The 19,338-nt window shown below is 37.3% G+C and overlaps 1 protein-coding gene across 5 annotated transcripts in view; it reads right to left on the bottom strand.

The window, feature by feature from the left end:
* Positions 1–19,338, bottom strand: part of MRE11 (MRE11 homolog, double strand break repair nuclease) — a 54,987-nt gene that overhangs the window by 23,921 nt on the left and 11,728 nt on the right. For all 5 annotated transcript variants that reach the window (XM_081153799.1, XM_081153797.1, XM_081153796.1 and 2 more), the window contains 8 exons: positions 17,571–17,685; positions 15,612–15,797; positions 14,624–14,795; positions 13,196–13,276; positions 11,107–11,233; positions 7,887–7,987; positions 6,068–6,241; positions 2,709–2,771 (listed from right to left, as the gene is read on the bottom strand). In XM_081153799.1, coding sequence (XP_081009925.1) covers positions 2,709–2,771; positions 6,068–6,241; positions 7,887–7,987; positions 11,107–11,233; positions 13,196–13,276; positions 14,624–14,795; positions 15,612–15,797; positions 17,571–17,685 — 1,019 coding nt within the window. The remainder of the gene's footprint in view (positions 1–2,708; positions 2,772–6,067; positions 6,242–7,886; positions 7,988–11,106; positions 11,234–13,195; positions 13,277–14,623; positions 14,796–15,611; positions 15,798–17,570; positions 17,686–19,338) is intronic.

Genomic DNA, 19,338 nt, shown 5'->3' with positions numbered 1-19,338 from the left:
AAAGGGCTTACAAAGGGCTGGCATATCGGGTACTAGATCAGGCAATGTGGGCTGGGGGTTGCAAAGGGCAGGTGCATCCGGGATTCTACTGTTTCAAGAACAAGGTTGTTAATCTTTCCATGATGACAGGCAGTTCTCATAAAAGAATGGACCACATTCCAAGGGTAATTCCCATGTCCTGGAGCATACAACTTCTGGCCAGGTTATAAAGTTAGGAACTCCTGCCCTCACCAGGTGGCTCGGACGGTTAGTGTTGTCCCATACACCAAAAGGTAGTGGGTTGGATTCCTGGTCAGGGCACATACCTAGGTTGCGGTTCAATCTCTGGTGGGGGTGCATGCAGGAGGCAACCGATGGATGTTTCTCTCTCCCTGTCTCTCACCCTTCCTCTCTCCAAAATCAATAAAAATATATCCTCAAGTGAGGATTAAAAAAAAAAAAAAAAGCGCTCCTTTGTAAGGTATGATTAATAAAATCTGAAGGGGAGGGAATTAGCAGGCTGTCTACTGGAGGGCTTGTGTGGTACAAATATTTCCCCAGGAATGAGTTGATGGGATCTTTCTGAATGTGTTGTTTGTTCACTCTTATTCTTTAAAAGATTAATGAAAAACTAAGGTTAGTGGCTTCAAACACAAAGGATCCACTGTAACAACATATTTCTGCAATCTGTTCAATTGAAGGGGTTAATCAAATTTTAAGTCAAATAACCTAAGAACCAGAAATCATTTCTCTGTAGTGCATTCATTCTTGTCACTTGGCAAACTCTCTTTTCTACTCCAAGGGCACTCTGTAGGATGAGTACAAATAAAAGAAGTGTGGTAGGGGATTCCTAATCTATAGCCTCCTCCACTTAGCTTCCAAACTCATCTTGTAAACAGTACAACAGTTGTACCTGTGCTTACTATGAACCGTGATTTTCATGTGCTGCATAATAGTCTCAGCCATTTTAACTTTTAAGCCAGTCATTGGCCATGCGTTATATTAATGTTACTGTAATATAAAATTCTGATAGGACAGAGTATGGTGGAAAAGTCTAGATGTGGGGGTAGAAATTGTCAGGTTCAAATTCCAGCCCCACCATGTGTCCTTAAGTTTGGTCTCAGTCTTCTCATTTGTAAAATGGAAACTGAGATTGTGCAAGTAATGCACGTGGCAAAAAGTCAATAAATACCACTTCCCTTTTTCCTTTGAAAACAGTAATAAAAAAGCCAAGTATGTTATCAGTTCTGTTTCTTCCCATTTTATTTGGGAGAATGACTTGATATTGGGACTGCTGAGTGTGAAATTTAGTGGATGGTGGTAGCTTTTTGTTTTGTAATCAATTTCTGAAGGCTATTAATGAAAGGCACTGTGTGGGAAAAAGACTATAGCCAATACTGGCCCTACTGCTAGGGATGTTAGTTTATGCTGCAAAACTTACTCCACAGATAGTTTAAGTAGTACAAAGGGAAAGATATCTTACTCCATGGAATAGTGTAAGCAATACAAGGGAAAGATATCTGTGAAACTTACACCTAGACATTTTGATTACCCTAGCATATTCTTTTTAGAGAAAGGTTATTAACTGACTTACTACACTGTTCATATTTCTACAAATTCTAATGAACTAGGACATAGTTTGGGGGTGTGAAAGTCAAAGAACACCAAACTTTTATAAGAGGGGAATAAACCCACAATACCAAAACTACTAGTTTCCTATTCTTTAAAATTTCAGGTAAGTGGTATTATTGGATCAGCGTAAAGTCCTAAATAAAAAGTGTGGAATATCAGAAGTGAAGCAAGTAAAGGAAATCAGATTTAGTCTTGGCAGATATTTTTAAAAGGAAAAAAACGCTTCAAGTCTGTCTCACACACAGCCCATAGAGATGGTACAGAATTAATTGACAACTGATTTTTCCCATGTCAGTCAGTATCGGAACCTGCTTACTATTAAAGGCTGTGGTATTACCTAATAGTCATCAGTATATCAGCTACTAAAACAGGGCTTCCTTTGGAAAAGTTCAGGGGGAAAAAGGTAAACTGAGAGTCCCATCTCCTTAAGCTGAATGAAAGCAATCAAAGCAAAATCCTACCAATAATTTATAAAATAACTTTAAATACTACATAGCAATCATAAAACACTAAGGACAATAAGAAAATAGGAAAATATATTTCAATCATGAATTCATCAAGTACCAGGCAGAAGCCCCAAACTGAAGCAAACGGTTGCTACGCTCATGCTCCTAAACTCCGGAGACCGAGAAGACAGCGATGATGGCGATCAAGCTGATTTCAACCCGTCAGAGGGGCCAGTGGGAGTGTACAGTCAGCTACAATAACACTGCTAACCGAAACACCAAGCTTCTTCCCTTCCGCCCCAAATCATACCAGCTCGGTAGGGTAAGGTTATATCTTTTATTGACAAATGCTCTGATAATAGGTATTATTTTGATTAACAGCTCTTGCTATATACGCTAGCCTTACCCCCAAACACACACAAATAAATTTTAGACAAGAGCCAACGGGAGAAAAAAAAAAAAGAGTATCAACAAGCAGAATATTTGTAGGCTGAACTGGAATAAGTCGAAGGCACCTGTCCTCAGCCACCCCTGCTCGGTCTTATCCACCAAACCCAGGTCTCATGGACTGACTACTCTAAACACACCTACTAGTTATTCTAATTTAACAAACTGACAAGTAAGCATAGGAATTTACAGCAAGAAACTTACCTCTCGAACTTCATCATCTTCTTCGTTAGTATTTTTTTGTCTGCTTTCTCTGAAACGACGTACCTGGGTTATAACAGAGTAACAAACATGTTGCTTATTCCTGTTACATGAATTATAAAAGAATGGACTTTCAGTGATTAACAGGAGATGCTCTCCATTACAATACACAACTTGGAAATTTTCATTTTGCCTCGCAAAAGGTTAGAGAAATCAAATTTTCCCAGTGACTTACATTAAAATTTCAGAAATGTACTCTTAAAAAAAAAAATTGGCCCTGATCAAAATTTTATTACCTGCTGCCAAAATGTTCCATGTCTCTGAAAAACAGTCTGTCAGACTGCAGAGGAAAAACTTCTAATATCCTAGGGGTGTAATACTTCAGTCAAGATAGTTAAAAATCTTGCTCTTAAGAGGTTTGAATTATTTATGTCATTGCTCAAGTCATTCTTGAGCATCTAGCTGCAGACATTTCGGAGCCTTTCTGAAATGGTAACTGAAGTGGGTGGGCCCTGAAGACCCATTTTATCCATAATCGTCTACTGAACACTTGCTGTTTATTGACCATGGTCTTGGTACCATGAAGGATACTAGAGATTCCTTTTATATTGGTTCAACAGGGTCTCATAATAGTTATATAGTGAGAGAGAAGCTCCATTCATTTAATAATTTACTCAGCTCATATTTACTAAGCACCTACTATATACCAAGTACAATTGTAGAAATTGAGAATACAGCAATGAACAAGAGAGTAAAAAATTCTGCCCTCATGATGCTTACAATCTGAGTGTGTGGGGGGGGGAGAGGGGAAGGGTAGTCAGTAAACAAAATAAGAAGTTATATTGTATTTTAGAAGGCGTGTAGGATCCAGTTAATTTAAAGCTAGACTAGGAAAGCTCTGTTTTTATTTCTGAGGAGCCTCTGGCATTCCCAAGGCCAGTTTATTTACTGATGGTGTTCAATCTAAGTAACCAGTTAGACAGCATTACTTAATTCGGTGACCAGAGGGGTGTAAAAAACCCCCTGGGAAATTCTACACAGATGTTGGTGTTCAATCCAGGGTACACTAATCCTAATGTCTCCTTATACTCTTTTTCTTCTTCTACGATATCCTTTGCCTTAAATAAAAACCTTGAGTATGCTCAGTGGAGTCTTGTGAGTCTTTCAAATATCTGGATCTATGAAATTTCTGCAAAAGGCAGATAGATAAGTGCTCAGAGAAAAATAAAGCAAGAGGAATTGGGGTAAAATCTGAATAGGATGATAACAAAAGGCCTCACTGGGAAAGTAATATGTGGGCAAAGATTTTAAAAGGTGGGGAATGAACCTTGCAAATAACTGGAGAAAATCACTCCATTCAAAAAAAAAGAATATGTGCAAAGACACTGGGGCAGAAATATGCCTGGTATGTTTAAGGAAGAGTAAGAAGGTTTCTGTGGCTGCAGCAGAAATGAAGGTAAGGAAGTAATAGAAAGTCAGACTGAAAAAGGCCTTGTAAGCAACTGGAAGGACTTTTTTAAGGCAGGATTGACTTTACCTGAAATATGTTAGGATCACTCAAGCTGAATTGAGGACAGAATACGGGGTGGAGAAAGGGCAAGGGTAGAAACTGGGAGACCAGTTTGCAGGCTATTGGAATAATCTAGCTGAGAAATGGCAATGCCTTGGCCCACTGGTAGTGATGATGGTAAGTCATATTCTGTATATATTCTAAAGGTAGAGCCAAAAGGCTTTACAGAGAGGAGGCAGGTACAGAAAGAGAGGAGGCAAGGATGACTCCAAGGATTTTGGTCCAAGCAAGAACCCTACAGATAGAGCAAGGGCTGAGAATTAGCAATTATGATGGGAATTTAAAGTATGAAGTATGAGATATCTATTAAACATCCAAGTGGAAATATCTAGCAGGCTGTTGACTATAGAGGAGTTGAGAGAAGAGGTTTGGCTTAGACTTTTGAAAGTCACCACCAAACAGATGACATTTAAAGCCAGGAAGCTGGAGATTACAAAAGGGAATATGTAGATGAACAAGGGGTCCAAGGACTCAATTGTGGGCACTTCCACTTAAGAGGCTGGAGATGAGAGGGATCAACCACACAGACTGACAACACACAGGCAAGGAGGTAGAAGGAAAACCAGAAAAGTGTGGAGGCCTAAAAACCAATGAAAAAAGGGTTAGGAAGAGGTCAAGTGAAATTTAAGATGGAAAACTGCCAGGGGACTTTGCAATGGAGATCATTAGTGACCTTGACAAGAGCAGTTTCACTGGAATAATGAGGTCAAAAGCCCCAAATAGATGGGCTTAAGAGAGAAAAGGAGGGAGAATAATCAGGGCAGCAGATACAGAAAACTCCCTGATACATTTCTGCTGTAAAAGAGGAACCAAAAATTAGAGTCGTAAAGGGAAAGAGATCCAGATTTGTTTGTTGAAAGAAATAAGAGCATGTTTGCTATGACTCATTAGCAGGGGGAAAATACAGAAATAATCATCTTTTTTTAAGAAATGACATAGTACGTAAAAGTGCTGTGTGACATAACAAAAGCGCTGAGTCATTCACATAAGAGAAATGAGAGGCAGAGTAAAAGTGCTGAGCAGGCACTATGTGCCACAGTGTTCTGAGGACTTTCCATGTATTGATTCATTTAATCCTCACAACTACCTTGAAGGAGGTTCTATTATTATCCCCACTTCATAGATGAGGAAACTGAGGCAGAGCAGTTAAATAACTCACTGATGGTTACACAGCTAGTAAGGGCTTTGATTCTGAACACAGGTGGTCTGATCCAGAGTCCTTGCTCTCAGCCACCATGCTACACAGGTGCACGTGCGCACACATGCGTGCACACATACAGATACAGGATCTCAGGAGTCATGCTGTCACTCCAGGTGGGGATGATCATTTTAGGGGAAATGTTTTGGTGTATTATTAATTTTTTTTAGAGCAGCTTGGGTTCACAACAAAATTAAAAGGAAGGTACAGAGATCTCCCATATACCTCCTACCCCACACATGCATAGCCTCTCCTATTATCAATATTCCCCATCAGAATTGGTACATTTGTATAACTGCCAAACCTACAATGACAAATCATTATATATAAGACCACAGTTTACCTTAGGGTTCACTCTTGGTGTTACACATTCTATGGATTTGAACAAATATATAAGAACATGTATCCACCATTATACTATACAGAATATAGACATTAGACATTTTCTGATTTAAATCTCATTTTATGATCTCAGTTTTATAGATGAGAAAATGAAACAAATCAGAATAAATAATAGTAGTTTACTAGAATGAAACTCAGAGCTACTCTTAAGGAGAGACTATCTAAATAGACTTACCCTCTGAAATTACTCACCTCTTCATCAATTTTATCTTCTAGGGCATCGATATGACGTTCTTTAAGAAATCGCTGTGTCTTTTCCAACTGGTATTTCACTAATTCCTCTATAGCATCTTTCTCTTCCTTGTCCACAAATTCTTGTACTGCTTCACCCATTCCCCTTTCTGTTAGAAGTGAGAGCTGCACATTCTATAAGACAGATACAAATCACTAGATACAGAGAATACTATCTATTCCTTACAAAATAATTCTATATGAGCAAGGAAAATTACAGAATAATGTTTCCAGGGAAAAAGACAAAAGTTGTCTAGTTATTGAAGGGAAAACAAAACAATGGACAGTTTTATCAGTATTTATCAGTATTAAGCCAACTGATAAATATTAAGAGCCAGAGAAAGCAAAGTGAAAACAAACAGGAGTAGAGCACAGGACAGGTGAAAATGCAGAGGCCTGAGTGGCTGGGATATAGAGGCCAGAAGTGGCAGCTGATTATTAAGAGAAATTAGGTTAACCAATGCGGTAGGCAGAACAATGGCCCCCTAAAGATGTCCACATCCTAATCTCTGGGACCTGTGAATATGTTACATGGCAAAGAGGAACTAAGGTTACAGGTGGAACTAAGGTTGCTAGTCAGCTGGCTATACAATCAGATTATCAGAGAGTATCCTCGTGAGCCCAGTGAAATTATGAATATCCTTGAAAGTGGAAGAGGCAGGCAAAAGAAGGGAGTCAGAGAGAGGTGTAACTGGAGAAAAATGGCCAGAGAATCACAACGTTGCTGGCTTTGAAAATGGAAAAAGGAGCCTATGAGCCACAACCAAGAATTCATATGCATATATGCATAACCCATGGACACAGACAATAGTGTGATGAAGGCCTGGGGCTGGGAGTAGGTGCACAGTGGAAGAGGTCAATGGGGAAATAAGGAGGCATCTGTAATATTTTCAACAATAAAGATTTTTTTTTTAAATGTGGGCACCTCTAGAAGCTGGAAAAGATAAGGAAATGGATTCTACCCTGGAGCCTCAAGAAAGGAACACAGCCCTGCTGACACCTCAATTTTAGTCCAGTGAGACCAGGTGTCAGATTTCTGACTAAAGAATTGTAAGATAATAAACCTATGTTGTTTTAAACCACTAGGTTTGTGAAAATTTGCTGCAGCAGCAATAGGAAACTAATACAACGGAGGATCTTAGAGTGGCATATACTCATGACAGTAAGAGTAGCTTTGGCGCCTCTCTATGGAACTTCCCATGCCTTTCTCCACCCTCCTCCCCCAGGGGTGTTTTCCTTGCCTCTCTCACTCTCCTAAGCTCCAAGGGCCCTTCTTTTGCGTCTGAAACCTGTTTCCTGAGCCCATTTCTTCTACCGCTCACTTCTACCTCTGTGACTTTCTAAATAAACTTTCTCTTATAGTTTGAGTCTTGACTCTGAATTCTTTCTTAGCCAAACTAAAGTACTAAGGTGTTTTTTTTAAAAAAAAGAGTAGCTTCACAACCCTGTGGCTATATTAATAATGTAATTCTGAAATTACATCCAGATGCAAGAAAAGTAAATCCTAGATTCAGACTTATGCAGTAGCGATAAAAAGAAAGAGGATAACAACATCAACAATAATGGCCACAATAATAATATTAATAACATTAATTAAGCATGTAATTTCTCTTGGTGTGTAGTAGCTATAAATGAATGAAATTAATTGCCATCCTACTTACTTCTTGGAAACATTTTGAGGATCCCTTTTATTTAAACTATCAATTATACATATCCTAAATTAAACCTGTAATTATAAGGTAGCCATTATTTAAGTTGTAACCTGTAATTAAGAAATTACCTTCTCTGCAGTTTGAAAATACTGTTTTACAAGGTCTTCTACCCTTAGAGTTGTTCCTTCTGAAGGTCTTGAAATGAACTTCCCAAAGTTGATCACTTCTCCTAGAAAAAAAAGAAGTCCATGAAAAAATAGCAGCTTATGTTATAATATAAAGTCTCCAAACTCATTGCAGGTTGCTATCAGTAAAGGAGGTATGGCCAAACTTTATCAACTGTTAGCTTGCTCAGTGTAGTAAATTTTGAGGCAAAAACATGGCATTTTTGCTAATATCCACAGACTTTTCCCTAAAGTCTATATTTGTTTTCTATATCTCTAAGTAGTATATCTCTTGCAACTATTCTCACAGGGTAGTCCACAGACCTCTGGGGGTCCATTTCAGGGGGTGTTCAAGGTGAAAACTACTTTAATAATGATACTAAGATGTTATTTACTTTTTCCACTATAGTGACATCTGCACTGATAATACAAAAGCAATCGTGGGTAAAATTGCCAGTGCCTTGGGATGAGTCAAGGCAGTAGTTCAGAAGTCTTATACTAATAGTCACCAGTACATAGAGTTCAAAACAAAACAGAAAAAGCCAATTTCACTTTAGAATGTCCTTGATGAAACTAAAAATTATCAATTTACTTAAATCTTAGCTTTAAAGTACATATCTTTTTAATATTCTGTGAGATAAATAAGATGTATGCTTAAAGCACTTTTGCTGCATTCCTAAGGAGGATGATTGTCTCAAAAAACAGTAGGTGAAGGATAAAAAAGTACTGGGTAGGAAGTCAGGAAGCAGAGGGTCCAGTATCTGCTCTGCTGATAATCTTTGTCAGAGAAACAAACATTAACTATATAGCAAGTCTTAGAGCTGGTGTTGAAAATGCAATGATAAAAAGATAGGATCCTGCCTGGCAGCCATGACTCAGCAGTTGAGCATCAACCTATGATTCAGAAGATTGGGTTCAATTCCAGGTCACGGCACATGCCCGGACTTCGGGCTCGATTCCCAGTGGGGGGCATGCAGGAGTCAGCCGATCAATGAATCTCTCATCGTTGATGTTTCTCTCTCTCTCTCTCCCTTCCTCTTTCTGAAATTAATAAAGATATATATTTTTTAAAAAGACAGGATCCTTGCCCATAAAAACAAATGATTATGATGCAAGGTGGTAAGTGCTACAACAGAGGTAAGAACAGAGAATATGACACACGGAGAAGAAACAAACTAATTCTTCTTTTTTTAAATATATCTTTATTGATTTCAGAGAGAAAGGGAGAGACATAGAAACATCAATGATGCGAGTCATTGATCGGCTGCAGCCCGCAACCCGGGCATGTACCCCGACCGGGAATCAAACTCCGATCTCCTGGATCCTAGATCGACATTCAACTGCTGAGCCACGCCCAGCTGGGCCAAAACAATTCTTCTTAAAGAAGGTTGAGAATAATGTGCTGCTATCCAATGCAGCTCTCATTTGAATCAAGCCTTGCAGAATGAGTAGGATTCTCATTATGGTTAAACAAAAAAGGAATCATTACAAAAAACTCACTATGAATAAAACTCAAGCAACATAAGGTACTAGTTCTATATTCTGTTCTTATAAATGCTACACACATAAAATTTCAAGGAATTGATAAGGATGGAAAATTAAAGTAAAGCACCATCAATAAGTAGCTAATTAAAATTCATAGCATGAAAATGCAATTCTCTTATACAGATTTCCCCCCCCTAAAACAGTCTTCTATGAGCTCCATTTAAATATCTAAATGACTATTTCAGGTTGAATTAACAGCATACACAATTTTTATCACAATTTGACACGGAAAATAGAAGCCCATTAAATCCAAGTTAATAAGAACCTAGGTAGCTTACTTGTAAACAAGGGCCATATTTTTCTATGAAAATTCTGACTCAACAGCTCTAAGAAAAATAGCCTCTATATTTAACATGATTAATATTTATTGTGAAGAAACACTACAATTGACCCTTGAACAACTTGGGGGTAAGGGGTGCTGATCCAATGCACAGTTAAAAATCTGTGTATAAACTCCCCCAAAATTTAACTAACTAATAGCCTACTATAGACTGGAAATCCTACCAATAACATAAACAGTCAATTAATACATATTTTTTTATATTATTATATACTGTATTCTTACAATAAAGCAAATTAGAGAAAACATGTCATTAAGAAAATCATAAGACAAAGTACATATACAGTATTGTACATATTTATTGAAAAAAATCCACATATGAATGAACCTGTGCAGTTCAAACCCATGTTGTTCAACGGTAACTATTTCAGTCAGATGACCTGTTTTTTTGTGTGTGTTTTTAAGTATGACTTTATTGCCTGGCTGGGCATGGCTCAGCAACTGAGCATCGACCTATGATCCAGGAGATCGAGGTTCGAATCCCAGTCAGGGCACAGGCCCAGGTCGCGGGCTTGATCCCCAGTAGGGAGTGTGCAGGAGGTAGCTGAGCAATGATGACTCTCTCATCATTGATGTTTCTCTCTCTCCCCCCTTCTCCCTTCCTCTCTCTGAAGTCAGTAAAGATATATTTAAAAAAAACAACAACAAAAAACAAACAAAAAAAGACTGGCATCTTCCTAAACCATGTATGCCCTAAAGCTGAAATACTTAATAATGCAAAATGTGAGAATATATTCTCTGAACATGAATAATGTATAATAAATAACAGATATTTAATTTGAGCAATAAATCTGTACAGTCTGTGTGTGTTGGTACTCAGAAGCACTGTTTAAAATAACTACGTCTGTTGCCTGGCCGGGCGTGGCTCAGTGGTTGAGCATCGACCTAGGATCCGGGCGATCAGGGTTCGATTTCCCGTCAGGGCACATGCCCAAGTTGTGGGCTCGATCAATGACTCTCTCATCATTGATGTTTCTATCTCTCTCTCTCCCTCTCCTTTCCTCTCTCTGAAATCAATAAAGATATATTTTTTAAAAATTAAAAATAGAATAAATAAATAAATAAACTACGTCTGAAAAGAAAGCCTTTCCCTTTTTTTGATATTCACACAAGTTTAAAAATGGTTGCTATCTAATTTTTAGAAGACAAGAAATTTATTCAACTATCAGTTTATTTGTTTAAGATATTAGGAAAAATCTTACTATAACATTTCCCATTATTTTATTCTTTTTTTACTAAAGACTGATTTACATAAACCCTATAAGAGCATTTTTTAATTTGTAAGAATAACGAGCTTACCTGTGTTTTCCTTTTGTTCTCTACGCCTGAAAAAATGGATAACATCTTTTGGATTAGCTATTCGATCCACAAACTTCTGGCTAAAGCGAAGAACACTGAAAGGTTCAAAACCTCCACTGTAGTCCACCTGGAAATATAGGATAAACCATTTCAGTATTTAGGTTTATGCTTAATACTTTTAAGTTAATAAATGAATGTTCTACAGTTCATTTTAAAGATCCTTATGGTGTTATACCATTTATTCTACTGAGAAAATAAAGCTTCAAAGGTTTATAAGCTTACGTAAAACACTTGGTTCAATGGAAACAAGACAGAGCAAGAATTCTCATAATGTTGGAATGATTACATCTCCCATGATAACACTAGTAGTCTAGGCACCAGGAGTACCATCTGAAAAGGAGGTGAATGTTTTAACAAAATTTTGAACTTCCAAAACAGAAACAAAATTCTCATCCAAAATAAAATGCTGGCCCTAGATGCATTAGTTAATGGGTCTATCCTCTTAGGCATATTCTCTCACTCTAGACGAGAATAAATACCGGGAAAATCCATGCAGAAAAATAATCAAATCTATGAGCTTTGAGAAATGATTACCCTGCAAAACACATGAGCTGTTTATCAGAACTAATGAGAGCTCTCAAGGCAGTCTCTTTTTAAAGAAGTGTAGTGATACAAAAACCTTTACAAAGAGAAATACATTGCTTTCTAAGAGATAGCTGCCACTTGAGCAAAGTGAGGGTTAGGGACACTAACCCTCCATGTAGTCGAAAATCCATTTATAACTTTTAACTCCCCCCAAAATTATAGCCTACTTTTGACCAGAAGACTTACTAATAACAAACAGTTGATTAATACATATTTTGTATGTTATATATATCATATAACATATTCTTACAATAAGGTAAGCTAGAGAAAAGAAAATCATAAGAAAAAATACACTTAAAATATCTAATGAAAAAACTCACATATAAGTGGACCTGTTCAGTTCAAACTTGTTGGTCAGGGTCAACTGTAATCATTTTCCTAAACTAGCTGTTCTCAATGTAATACTCTGGGAACCAGCATTATACCACATCACCAGCCTATCCACACTATTCCTTCACCCACTTATACACTTCATCACACTCAGCATAAGCTGACTTTTGTTCATTTACTTGCTATCTGTTTATTATGTCTCACAGCTCCACTTCCCATAAGCTCCACAAATTCAACAACTCGTCTGTGTTATCATTACTGTGTTCCTAGCACGCAGGACAGGAGGTATTCAATAAATATAGGTCCACTGAATCAATGAATTCATGAGGGGCCTCTGGCCGATACAATGTACTTTTGGAATATTATGTACATAGAAATACCTGCACCTTTGTTTCACAAATGAATTAATAATTTATCACGTTTAGGAAAAGGAATGTCAATTTTCTATTTCAGTCTGTTGGTTCTAATGGTATCAGGCAGATGTAGATGAGAAACATGGGATCTCCTGCCCAGATAAAGAGAACTATGTGGTTCTCCCAAAGCAACTATGTTTGTGTTACCCAGACCATCTCTACAGCTGCCATGTTATAAAACAGAAAATGTGAAATGCTCAAGCTATCAGATCTCCCCAAACTCTTCAGACATTTTAACAATTAGACTCCGGCCCAGCTTTATTTGTAATTTTCTGCTCCTGAGAGTCACAAAGTTTGTTTACTAAGCAAACTTTATTTGAGTGTTCACAATGTGCTAGGCCCTCTGCTAAGTGCCAGGGATACAGCCACCAATAAAACCCAACTGGTTGTCAAATTCACAAGCTGACTGGGAAGACAAACATGTAAATAATAACTGCAAGCAAAATGAAATGGTGCCGAAAGAAGTACGTACAGAGTAAACTGAGGACACAAAGGAAGAAGTATGGACTCTGAAGGGAGGTCAAGAAAGGATTATTTGAAGAGTGGAAGCTTTAAGTGGGTGTTGAAGGAAATATTATGGAACGAGAGAAGCACATTACACACCAGGATCATAGGGGCAAAGGTGAGCAAGAGTGAAATAAACTCGGCAATACAGTCTTCTGAAAATCAATAAAGTTCAATTCATCTAAAATAGGACTTACTCGCAGTCGTATAAGAGGCTTATCTGGCTGTCCAGGATTTCCCAGACGTTCCCGTTCAGCATTTTCAAGCATTTCTTCAATCTCAAAATAAAAATATTGTTATGACTACAGGGAGGGATATTACCGACATCCAGAGGGCAGAGGTCAGAGAGGATATTGTTAAAATCCTACAATGCACAGAACAACGTCCTACAACAAAAAACTGCCCAGTCTAAAATGTCGGTTGTGTCAAGGTTGAGAGACCCTGGGCTCCCTGACCCAGGCCTGACCAATTAATTTGTTTTCCATCTCCCTGGCTTCAGAGATTTGGTTTAGGGACAAGTTTGTGACCTCAGTCCAGTGAAACTCAATGCTAGGGGTTTATCTGGAGCTACTGGGAAAAATGATTCTTTCCTCTGTACATATAAGTCTATGGGCCACCATGTGAAAACGCCTTCCTTATAGTGAAGTTTAAGACAGAAACCATCAGAATGGGTAGCATGGGGCTGGAACAGAGACAGAGAAATCCATAATCTTAATTTGAGTTTCTAGATCTAATCATCTTGAAACCAACACACTCTTAGCCTTTTCAGTTATGTACGTTCCATGTTGCCGGTGAAGCTGCGACACTGGGCAGGTTACTTTATTTAAGGTCCTGTTCCTCTCTCTATAAAGTGTGGATGGTAGAATCTATCTATCCACAGCACTGTTGAGTGGATTAAATACAAAATGTTGTCAGCGGTGTCCAGAATATCTAAGCAGGCAATGGACATCAGTGATAATTACTATTATCATTATTACTACCTCACATGAATTTTTATGACACTATGATGCAAAGCAGAGAGTTAGCACAGAGTAAGAACTGAGTGTCAGCAATTAATATTAAGCTGTCAATTTACATAGTATCAAGTGCATTCAACAACACCAATAGTGGCTCTACAATTTCCGTAGAGGTTTAGGGGTGGCAATCTGCAGGGAAGGGGAGGTATGGGACTTATGCTGACGCTACAGGTACATAGCAAACACATTTTAAGACTTTGTTTGGGGTAGCTTTAGGGTGAAACGGATGCCTAATGGAGATTATTAGAGAGGTTAAGGCTCTCCGCATCTTTCATAATTCCCAATCAAAGCCACTGCCTGCTTTCATAAATAAAATGAACAAATTATCAAGTCAGAATAAAAAAAAAAGATTATGTACATATTTGAGAGGAGGAGGAAAGGAATTGGGAGAGGGGCTTAACTGAAATTTCTTCTATATATAACATTCCTCCATCTGGAAGACTTAAAAGGTTTTTGATACAACTAAACTCATTTATTGAACCATGGTTCCCTACAAGCTCCATGAGACTGTAACAAATATAGTGACTTCCCTCTATTGAAGTATTTAACTCAGTGTAAATAATCTCTCAATTAAAGTAGATCTCATCGACCTTTCTCTGGAAGAATTACCTTCTCCAAACAGAAGCTCTGTATGGCTTGGGTTACTTTAGGATTATCTGGGTTAAAAATGTCTGGATGATCAGCCAGAACAATGTCCTCCATAAAAAACTGCCGCACCGTGTGAAGAGGGATTTTCTGCATGTTCATCTTCCTTCCTTTAATCCGCAACAGACCAACATGCCTGAAACAAGGAGGAAAATGACATTTCCTCAAAAAACCGTGCACAGCAAAACTGCCACATTTCTAAGATTCTACAAAATAATTATTTATAAAATCATACCCTTAAAATATATTTTCAGCAATTTAATGTTATCTCACAGGAAAAAATGTTAAATATTCTTCTTCCTCAAACAAATCCACTCTCCCATCATTTTTCCTGCCTGAACAAATATACAGTTGAGTAGAGGACAAACGTAACAGTAAGTATAATAAAATGCTATCAGGACTATGATAGTAATATGTGTAGCATATACTATTACATAGATATGTATCATGTGTGTATGTATGCACATGCATATTAGCAGCAGAACTATGACGGAAATAAAAAAACTTACATCCTACCATATTCTTTAAACCTATTATCATCTTAACAATCAGAACTTGAGTGGATTAAAGGGCAAAACCACTATTAGCTAATCACTATTACCTACATTTTTATATAAAATTTCATAAATGGTTTTAGATGAATTTGTTTATTAATGGACATTGTGAAATTAGTAATAATCTCTAGCATTGTAACTCGAAATTTAATAAATAAAAATGTTATTCTTCCATTTGCCTAATAAGCAGAGAAATTATTAAGACCACTGGGATGCTGGCATGTTCAAATGGCTTACAATCTGGGAAAATAGCAAGATTACATCAAATGATCTATCTTTATAAATAAATCTATCATACAAATAACAATACCATCAGTACCTTGAAACTATGGGATAATTAGAATATTATAGCAGGTTTTTTTAAAAAAAGTGATTTGGAAAAGGTAACTATTACTCACTTCTTTACAGACTCTCCTGGAGAAAGAGAAGTAACCACTGAACTTCCCGGCTGTGATATGTAAAAGAGCTGTTGTTCATTTTTGGTTGGAGCTATTTTACACTCGTGTTCATGGCCCCAGATAACGAGATCAATGAATTCATCCAAAAATTGTTCTGGAATGAAGTTAGTACTTCCATGTTTACTCCTATACCAAGATTTTAAAAAATAAATAATATAAATATTCAGAGATATAAAAAATTTCATATTAAGTATTCTATACAGATCTTTCTCCATTCATTAAAGATTTATTACATCCCTTCTATGTGCCAAAACTGTGCAAGGGATTGAGAATACAAAGATATCTAATTCCTCAAAGGGCTTACAAATTTTCAGGACATAGACAAGTAGGAGACCCAGAAGAGAAAGCAGTCAATCCTACATTTAGATGCAGATCATGAGAGGTTTAAAGAGGAATAACCCATTTTGGGCAAGTCAGAAAAGCATGAGCTCTATCAACAGTAAAAACCTATAAATTGATTTAATTATACAGCAAAAAAAGAATACAGAAAATAAGAGTTAAGCCTAAACTTTGTAGAATAAAAAGAAATCTCTAAATATGCCCATTTTTTTAACATCATCTGTTTTATTACTGATTATAAAAATAATGACAGTAAGAACGTCAATTTTACACAAGAAATACGAGTTTTCCATATTAAATAAAATATCATGTGAATAAGTGATTTGCAAACTCTGGTTTTATACCTAGATTAGTTGTTATTATTAAAAGATATGTGAAAACCCAAGGTGAGTAAAGACAAGAAGGAAAGGTTTTCCCTAACACTGACTTATATTTTGGAATTTAAATGAAAGTGTTCAAATAATTTGGCCCAGCATTCACATAATGCAAACCAATATGCATTCAACAAATACTTAGATACTGGAGACACAGCAGTGAAAAAAGTCCTTGTTCTAGTGGGGGAAACAAGCAACAATACATGATGTATATGTATAAGCATATGCACATGGTAGATACATATAAAATTTGCCAGGTAGTGATGGATACAAATAAAGAAAAATAAAAGTGACATGGAACGGGGATATCACTACACATAGTGTGGTCAGGAAAGGACTCTCCAACAGGTGACAAATGAGCACAGAAATGAGGTGAGGGATTAGCAGGCAAGGGAAGAAAGACCTAGACAGAGGGACAAGCAGCTGGCAAAGGTGCAGAGATGGGAATGTGTTCAGTGATTTCAAAACAGCAAGGAGATCAGTGTGGCTGAGCAGAATGAACGCAGGGAAGAGCAGGAAGTGAAATTAGAGCAGATCATGTACCTAGGAATATTTTTATGTAAGTGTGTATAAGAATGTTCACAACAAAAAGGTTTTAAAAAAGCAAAAATCTGGAAATAACTCAAAACCTTCACTACCAGGAGAAAAGTATAACTATACATCAGCAAAAGTGAATTACACTTTTAAGTCCAAAATGGATAAATCTTAGTAACATAATATTGAACATAATAAGCCAGCTGCAAAATTTACAACATGATTCCAGTTATGCCAAACTAAATAATTCATTATGGATGTATATGTGATTAAACAACAAAGAAAATCAATGGGCTGAGTAAATAACAACTGAAGATTGTGCTTCTTTCTGGGGGAGGCAGAAAGAAATGGGGTCAGGAAAGGGCATGGGATAACATACTGGTAATTGTTCTACTTCTTTGCTGAGTTTAGGGGTATTCATTTTATGGTTACCCTTATACCTTATCATACACTCTGAATAGTCTCTTATAGGTATGAATATTTATTGAAAACTTTCCAAATGAGGTCACACGAAGCATATCTAAGTTTTGCCTGACCCGGCACTGACAACATTCAAAGAATAAGGAGCATTTTACTCAAATAAGTAAGCCTAGAAACGGGGATCTGGGGAACCTCAATACCTGACTCAACAATTTCCAAAGAATACTTTTACCTGTTCTGATGAATGACAAATAAATTAAACCAAGAGTTCTCATCTTCTTTTGGTCTCAACATTGTTACTTTTTTATTGAGGAACATTCGATACAGCCTTTCATCTGGAATAGATCCTAAAATGGACATGACGTTATTTTAAAAGTGGTTTCTTACTTGGTTTTAAAAAATGAATATGTTTTGCTTCTAAATTATGTGCTTCTCTAAGTATTTCATTTTCCTATTAGAGATATATTTGAAATCTCGAATCATTGTTTGCAAATGAATACGTTCCAGGTTCTTACATGACAACTGCTGAGCAGTTAAATGCACTCAAAAAATGTTTTCCTATCAAGCATATACCTTCAAAACCTGAAAAATGTGTAATAAAAAAATCTGAGGTTTCTATGTCTAAATCATTATTAAAATTTCTATTTAAAATATTGTTTTTCACTATCCCTTTATTATGAGTACATAGCACTTTTGACCCAATGTAGACATTATAAAATACACAGAAAGAGGGGTGAGAGAGAAAAAATAAATGTATGTACAAGTAATAATCATATATATTGCATTTTTAAATAAAAATACTGCACTTTTCAATAATTTAATGAATTTTAAATAATTCTTCCTCTATCCCAAAGGACTAGCTTAGTCTAGTGAAGGAGGACAACACAAACAAGTAAACAAACACACAAACTACAATTCTAAGTATTATAAATGGAGAGCCCGGCCGGGCGTGGCTCAGCAGCTGAGAGTCGACCTAGGATCCAGGCGATCGGGGTTCAATTCCCAGTCAGGGCACATGCCCGGTTGCAGGCTTGATCAATGACTCTCTCATCATTGCTGTTTCTATCTCTCTCTCTCTCTCTCTCCTTTCCTCTCTCTGAAATCAATAAAGACATATTAAAAAAATTTTTTAAAATAAAAATAAATGGAGAAAAAGTCAGGATGCTAAGATGGGTAATATCAGTGAGGGAACTAGATTGCTAATTTATGTAGAGATCAGGGAAGGTCTTAGAGAAAAGCCAACAATTGCAGAAGTATAAGAGCTAGTAGAGGCCTAGCCTCTAAAGAGAATTCCTAGAATGTAGCCAACGGAATAGGTAGTGGAATGCAGAACATATAACTAGAGAGGTAAAGTCAAGGCATACAAAGCCCAGGGCATTAGAAGGTGGATCTATTTTAGTCTTGAAGCACTGAGAACACTCACAAAATCTGTAGGTAGGGAAAAAATTTGAGGGAAAGGAGTGGGCAGGTTAGCCAGCTGGCAATTAGTTCCAAGAAGCAGGGAGTTTGCTGGCAGGCAAATAAGTGGCAGCAGGGAACCTGGAGAACAATGACCATCTTGGCCTACGCCCTTGCCCTGAAGCCCATGAAAGGCTGAGAGAGAACTGTGTGGAACACAGTGACCTCAGGGCCAGTCAGAGAGCAGAGGCAACATTCAGAGAAGAGCCTAATGATATGAGGGAATTTGCTAACTATCAAAAGAGTTCTATCCCCGGCATGTATGGCTCCAGAGTCATCCCTGTACTGAGAAGTTGCTGGTTCCGGGTCAGGGCATATGCCTGGGTTGCAGGCTCCATCCCTAGCATGGGGTATGCGGGAGGCAGCCAACTGATGTTACTCTCTCACATGGATGTTTCTCTCTTCTCCCTTCCTCTCTCTCTAAAAATCAATAAACTATTTTTTTTTAAAGTGTTCTAGGGTTGGGGTGAGAGTAGGGGTGGAGGGTAGATAGAGTCTACTTAAGGAAAACAGAACAGGATGAGATGAGAGTTTGAGAAAAA

This window comes from Miniopterus schreibersii, assembly GCF_964146895.1.
Source record: "Miniopterus schreibersii genome assembly, chromosome: 12".
NCBI lineage: Eukaryota > Metazoa > Chordata > Mammalia > Chiroptera > Miniopteridae > Miniopterus > Miniopterus schreibersii.
This window is presented reverse-complemented; position numbering and strand designations above follow the sequence as displayed.